Genomic DNA, 7,020 nt, shown 5'->3' on the forward strand with positions numbered 1-7,020 from the left:
GTATTCCGAAAGAAGACAATGTTTTGCTTGTTTCAGGTTACAAGTTTAATTACTTACTTCATCAAAGGTGGTATAAAGAGCTGTTGACTTCAGAAAAGGAAAGAAACAAAAAGAAACAATTAAAACAAAATACAAATAGAGTAACATTATTCAAAGTAGGAAAAAATTATGGTACACAGCCACAAATCTGAAACCTTCTTGTAAAAATAAACATTTGCCTAGCAACACTTTGGGAAGAATGTTGTTGACACAACAAACACATTATGTTAATAAAAGAAAATACAGTGAACCCAACAACTGAGGTTAAGCACTGCCCTTACAAGTCCTTTCGCCCAGTTATTTCTAAAATTTGAGACTCCAGACTTTACAAATCGCTACTCACAAAATAGAATATTTCTACTGATGACGGCTATTTGTGCATGAGTGAGTACGATTTCACAGTTTCTCCAACAGATAGCTTTTGGTTTTTTTAGACTTTATTGATATGCTTCTTGGCATAATCAGCACAGTCTGCAGACACGGGCTGCCTCAGAGCTCTGACGCCAACTTCAACATTTTCTAGACGTGAAACCCTGGGCAACTTTCGCAACTCCATGGACTCAGTTTCCCTGTAAAACGGGATGTGAACAATGCCTACCTCAAAAGGCTTCTGGAGGGATTCAGTGAGATTCTACACATACGATGAAATCAGCATTTTGTGTAAACTAGCTCTCAAGAAATGTTTTCTTATTTATTAATGCTTATAACCGTTTTTCAATATTACCAACGTTCTTCAACATTTATTACTATGCAGATGCCTCTAAAATCTGTATCTGTAGCTCTCAAACCTGTATCGCCAGCCCTGAAATTCTTCCTGAGCTCTGTTCTAAATATCAAGTTGCCAGCCACATATGCCTACTTTTCTAAAAAGCTGAAATTTTCATTTATCTCCATAAACTACATGTGCTAATACAATTAGCATAAATGTCTTCTCGCCCCTAATATATGTTTGTTAAAGGTCAGAAAATCTTACTCATATTCATATTTTCCATTATCTTCAAGAGACTTTATGCCATAAAAAGTGTTCAGTAAATAACACGAACATTTGCGTAGCATTTGGTAATATACAAAACATCCTCACACGCGTGTTACCTTACACACTGATCCTGCTTATTCTGGATGAAAGCCTGAGCTAAAACTTAAGATATTCTTTGATAAATTATGTGCTCAGTGGAAACTTCTGTGTTATTTGTGCAGTCAGATGACAAGTAAATCATGAAGTTTACCTGCACCGCGTGGCGCTGTGTGGCTGAGCACTGCCAGCGCGCAGCCCCAAGCGCCATGGAGTGAGCTCTGAGGAGCAGCCCCAGTTCCCTCTGCCAGACTGCGCTGCACGGCTGCGAGCTGAGCAAAGCCTACATCTAAGGCACCGAGCGTGGGCGCCGGGGGCAGCTCTCAAGAACCGGGGGAGACCTCAACAGAAACGCACACAAGGAAGGCAAACCGACTGCCTCGGAGAGCAAGCAAAGGCGGACTGCAGAGAGAAGCAGCCGCCACAGCGAGCGGGCCAGGCCCCGGGATGCCCCTGTGGGGAGCCTGGGGACAGGGACGTTTGGAGCTGGTGCGGAGGAGCCTACCTTAGGCTGCTGGAGTGGTGGCGGGGGCAATGGGACAGAAGGGGAGGATGGGCCAGCACAGCAAGGTCCCTGTGTGCCGGCACAGCGAGAGCTTTACTTGGAGGCACAGGGATGTCGTCACAGGTGCTCGAGCAAGTGCAGACCACAAATGACACAGGAATGTTGGCTGAGAAAGTAACTGGTGGCAGCACGAGGACGGATCAGAGGAGGAGGAGAGCCGTGGAGACCAGCGGGGAGAGCGCCTGGCGCAGCAGGCGGACCAGGAGGAAGCACCCTCTGATAGGCATGACTGCGGGGACACGGAGTGTGCGAGGAGGATGAGGGGTGAGGAAGCAAAGCGCTGCTCGAGTTTGGTGCCGGAGAGACTACCAGGATGAAGACCACAGAACGGGAATCTCAGAGAGCGAGCGTGAGGGAGAAAAAATATGCCTTTGTGAAATCTGAGATGCGGAGGAAAACACATGTGATCTTCAGCGAAGAGATGTAAACCTAACTCTGGGGACCAAAGAAACGTCGGTGAGAGGCAACGCCGTGGGGACCCCGCGCTCTCAGCACCGCTTGGCTGTGTCAAACTCTTGTGACACGCTGGTTTTCGTCGTCATGGGGCTCAAATATTAATAGTCTCTAACTGTTGTTCCCACAGAGGTGAGAACTGAAGGCATGGGATTGCGTGAGATCGCCCGGACAGAACAGAGAGGGAGGACAGGGCTGAACACCGAGTTCTGAGAAACGCTTCCGTAACGGAGCAAAAAGAGAAGGCTGAGAGTCCCAGGGGTGGCAGATGCTGCCGTCTGTCCCTCGACGCCCTCCCCTTCCTCTACCAACAGAGCTCCCGCAGGGAGCTGGGCACCGACTCCCAGAAACATCTGCAGGCCTCCAGACGGGCGCGACCAAGCTTGGGCTGAGAGGAAGCGGCGCCTGCCACCTCTGGGCAGTGTCCTTAAAGAGGGGCACGCCCTTCTTCCCTCCTTCCCCTGCTGGCGGGATGCAGACGGGACCCTGGCACGGCCCGCGGGAGCCATGGGCAAGAGTCCTCTGCTGAGGCAGGCGTGCCCACGCCCCTGCACGAAGACACAGACGGGGACGGCCAGTGCCGAGACGGGGGCTGCCATCTCCTGCGTGTGAGAGGCAGAAACACATTTCCATCCTATTTAAGTCCTTGCCGTCATTTTGTTTTGAGACCCCAGTCACTAGCAGCAGAATTGAATCAGGGCTATTACACAGGGGCAGAAATGAGAGATCCTAGGAGCCCGGGGAGGTAGGTTGGAAACTGGAGGAGACACTCGCCTCAGACAGGGCAACCAGGGCTCACGTGGGAGCCCCGAACAGCAGAGCGTGTGTGCGTGACGACAACAGCTCCATGATCTACCATGTGGCAGGCACCGCACTAAAGCACCTATAAACCCCACAGCTTCCTAGAAAGGCACCACGTCCCATCTCTAAGCTCAGTGGGTTTTGGTTACTTCCCCAAGGTCAGTTCAAGCCAGGTCTGCCTCGGTCTTTCTCATCACACTGCCCCAGGAGTGGCGCGCACCGTGGCACTCCCCGTGGTCTGCACAACCGTCACATGCCGTCAGAACGACGCCTCGTCAGCGTGGCTGGAGAGAAGCAGCAAGTGCCTGACACTGTCATGGCGTCGCTGAGTTTAAAAGGCTACTCGGAAATACTACAGAACTATCAAAAACAAGTATAGATAACAAATACAAATCCTACAATCATTATAATAGGAAGCCACAAAAAATGATAGTGAAGGCTTCCAAAGACCGCTCCTAGCTAAAAAGTTCATTTCAACAGCAAATAAAAAAACTTTCTTTTAAAACATTCAATTTGTCACAGAAAAGTGTCAATAAGCAACAACAGTCACAATCAATAGCAAAAGCACGTGTACCTCAGCAATCAGGAGCCTCTTTGGACATTTGTTAACTGTGGCAAAAACTTTCCTAAGTCCAGTCTCCAGCTGTGTCAGTAACAATATGGCACAGTCGGCAAACCTACGAGATTGGAGGGAAATAAGCAAAACTCCATGTTTTGAAAATAAATATTGGCACCAACATCACAGTAACTCCACTGTAGTCCGCATACGACCAACATGGTATGAATGGCAAGGAGAAGTGGCACTACTCTTACTCGCTCATATGAGAAACAAAAACAATCAAAGTTTCATTAACCAGTGATCTTAAAACCGTTTTCCAGTGTTTTAATGTTTGATGAACCATTTTTGGTAGCTTCAGTAGAGTAAAATGTCATCAAAGATTTTCCAGACTCATTTCATCACTTCTTAAGAAAACTCAAATACCAGAATGTTAGTGGGTTTTCAAGGCTTAAAACAGTATCAGGGTAATGTCACCTGTACGGTGTCAAGGTGACTCATCCGACCTCTGACACCACCATGCACATTTGCTCTAGAGTGAGCAGCCGGAAACAGGGACAGAGCTTACTTGTCTCAGTGTCATGATTCCCTAACACTACTTCACTCACAGTAAGAACTTAAAAACCTATTAAAAAGTGAATTTTGAAAAATAATTATATCCACTGTACCAAAAGGATGACACACAAAGTCACAAAGTTTAAAACACAATTACCAGCTATCTCCTAAGTAATTACATGAAGGTATTTTACGCTCAGGCCCATGAAGTCAGCCCAGCTTCCTTTCCTTCTACCCCACGGCAAAGCATGGGAGGTACGGGCGTCGAGGACTGGCTCCCACGATCAGAAACCGCTCTGCGACGCACCCTGCCGTTACCTGTGCGCCTTGAACTTGGTCAGTGCAGTTTCCCAGTAGGGCAACATGATTTCTAATATAAAAGTAGACTTCACCATCACTTCTTCTAATACTGAAAGCATCTCGTGAGTAACATCTGCAAAATAGCAAATAGTTTCAACACCACACACAGGACAGGAGCATGCCTGGCGAGTGCTGCCAATGAGCCAACCGCTTCAGGTGGGTGGGCCACACCCTGCAGCAGGGCTCCCACCAAAGGGTATGATCGCCCTGACCCAGAGCCAGAGGCACCGCTGACCGCAGGCACCTGGGAAAATGCGGGACCTGGAAAACTGCCCGTCTTTAGCGATTTGGGTAAAAACAACTCTACAGGGAGTTGGGGGCTGACCAGTTGAGCACACTGATCACGAAAAGTAAAATGTACTCTCAGGAGGCACAGAAGACCCTTCACACCCGCAGCCCCAACCCCCGGCCACAGACCAACCGGTCCACGGCCTGTTGGGCACCAGGCTGCAGAGATCCGCCCCCCCTCCGTCCATGGAAAAACTGTCTTCCGTGAAACTGGTCCCTGGTGCCAAAAGGGTTGGGGACCACTGCTTCACACCACAGGCACTTTTGGCACAATGACTGGGAGTACAAAGGAACAAGAGGTGGAAGGAGAAGGAAATTATTCAGTAATTCCGTAATTACTTAACTGTTTAATGATCTTCTGTTTTGAAACATCCCTAAACCGTTTTTAAATGTAACACGCCTGAGGAATAAACCAGCTCTAACCAACATGGATTCACACGGCTGTGACTCCCACGTCAGCCCTGGGGGCACGGCGGGAAGAGGTAGAGTTCCACACAGCAAAGTGGGAGATCCTTCCAGCAACTTCAAAAGCCATCTCGACACAGGAGAATAACTGCTTTATTTCACCTCAAGAGTCTGAGTCTAACTGCTATTTACTAACTTTACAAATATCTTTGCAAAGAGATATTAAGGGGGAAAACGGGAAATGTAGTACTTGCCAGGAAAAACGATCAAATCTTCTAAGTTTGTCAAAGTCACGAAAGACCGGTGTGCCAACGTCAAGTGAGTTTGCTGAAGGTAACTCTGCAGTAATTGGCCCAATCCCGCTGTCAGCAACACCATCATTGCACAGTATCTAGGGGAAACCACCACAGATCTGTCAGAAAATCAACTCCACCATACACGTAAAAAGCTTCACTTTCACAACAAAAAGTTTAAAATTAAAAGCAAAGCACCATTCAATGGCACAGAACTCTGCCTGGATGCAGGGATTAAGCTGCGCAGTGAATGGCCGGGAGGAACGACATCATCTCTGAAACTCCTGAGCCGAAGCCTCAGCGTCTCCCCTCCCACAGTGTCTGGCCTCACTTCCTTCTGGGGCAGCCCCGGCACCTGGGTTTAGATCACTGGAACCATAATCCTGTCACCACCCTGGTTACTGAGCTGGTAAGATTCCATTTTACCTTCAAAATTCTGTCTCAAAACTCATCTTTCACAAAACCCATCTTTCCTTCCCATGAAATTCAAGATAAAACAAACTCTTAGCAGATGCAAAGAGGAGGAACATCACTTTGCTGCCAACTTACTTTGGAGCAATTTCCCCCGGAGACGCGAACCCGTGCCATAAGATGTTGCGCAGGTTGAGACCACGTGGAGAGCCAAGGAAGACTTTTAGTACGTTCATCTAATCCGGTGAGGACAGAAGATCATTAAATAGTTAAGTAATTATGGAATTACTGAATAAACCCATTAATACCAAGATGTTTGTTTTCATCTTTAGAAATAACAGAGCCAACAATTTGGGCTGGTATATAGCAGTAATAATAATAATAAAACCAACATTTATTGAGCACTTAATACATGCCAGATGCATTTTTGTGTGTTCATCAACTCACTCATCCTCAGCACCACCTATGAGGAAGGTACTACTGTTATCCCAGTAAGCAGATGAGGAACATGCAGCATGGGAAGGTGGAACCAAGGTTTCGAAGGTTACAAAATTAGTAAAGAGGGGTCAACTCTGCCCCAGGCTGCATAGCTTTAACACTGTGCACTGAACATGCCTAACATCTAAGCAAAATAAAACATGATGAACAGAAACTCAGTATCCGGCAGTGTGTGCTGTGGTAAAACAGAGGCAGCAGGGCCACGGCCCCACCTCCTGGCCGTCCCACTGGAAGCTCCTCTCACCTGCTTCCATCTCTCTACCTGCAAAGTGAAGAACAAACCCACACGGGGTCCGCCCTACGGGACCGCAGCCACCATGCCGAGCGTACTAACTGCTGCTGTTTGGAGTACCGCGCTTTAGAGGAGATTCAGAAAAAACAGAAGATGCTCAGAGAATAAGACAACTTAAAACCATGTCACAGGAGAGAACAGCTAAGCCTCCAGAAGACTCAGGAAAGAAATGCAAGCTGTCTTCACGCACGTGAACGACTGCTACCGAGAGGGAAAACAGATGCACTCTGAAACTCCCTCAGCGGGGAGACCACGGCCAAGAGGGCGGAAACAGCAAAGCGGGATTCAACTCCACGCAAGGATGTTTACCCACTAGTTCGTCAGTGAGGCTTCAGGAAGTCTTTTCGCTGCCCCATCAATTTTTTAAGCCTCTTTGCTCACACCAGCTGGGCAATCAGAAAGATACACGCCAGTGACCAAGTACGATCACCT

General features: G+C 47.9%; 2 protein-coding genes across 2 annotated transcripts in view; one reads left to right on the plus strand and one right to left on the minus strand.

Annotated features, from left to right (window-relative positions):
* ERMARD (ER membrane-associated RNA degradation) overlaps positions 1–6,035 on the minus strand; it is a 31,886-nt gene extending 25,851 nt beyond the window's left edge. The window contains exons 1-5 of the mRNA XM_012659304.1: positions 5,937–6,035; positions 5,349–5,485; positions 4,360–4,474; positions 3,505–3,607; positions 58–87 (exon numbers count right to left, since the gene is read on the minus strand). Of these exons, the coding sequence (XP_012514758.1) occupies positions 58–87; positions 3,505–3,607; positions 4,360–4,474; positions 5,349–5,485; positions 5,937–6,034 (483 nt within the window). The 5' untranslated portion in view covers position 6,035. The remainder of the gene's footprint in view (positions 1–57; positions 88–3,504; positions 3,608–4,359; positions 4,475–5,348; positions 5,486–5,936) is intronic.
* A 578-nt stretch (positions 6,036–6,613) lies between these two features.
* Positions 6,614–7,020, plus strand: part of TCTE3 (t-complex-associated-testis-expressed 3) — a 39,948-nt gene continuing 39,541 nt past the window's right edge. The window contains exon 1 of the mRNA XM_012659305.1: positions 6,614–6,622. Coding sequence (XP_012514759.1) covers positions 6,614–6,622 — 9 coding nt within the window. The remainder of the gene's footprint in view (positions 6,623–7,020) is intronic.

The sequence above is a fragment of the Propithecus coquereli genome, unplaced genomic scaffold, assembly GCF_000956105.1.
Source record: "Propithecus coquereli isolate 6110/MARCELLA unplaced genomic scaffold, Pcoq_1.0 Scaffold602, whole genome shotgun sequence".
In the NCBI taxonomy this organism is placed as follows: Eukaryota; Metazoa; Chordata; class Mammalia; order Primates; family Indriidae; genus Propithecus; species Propithecus coquereli.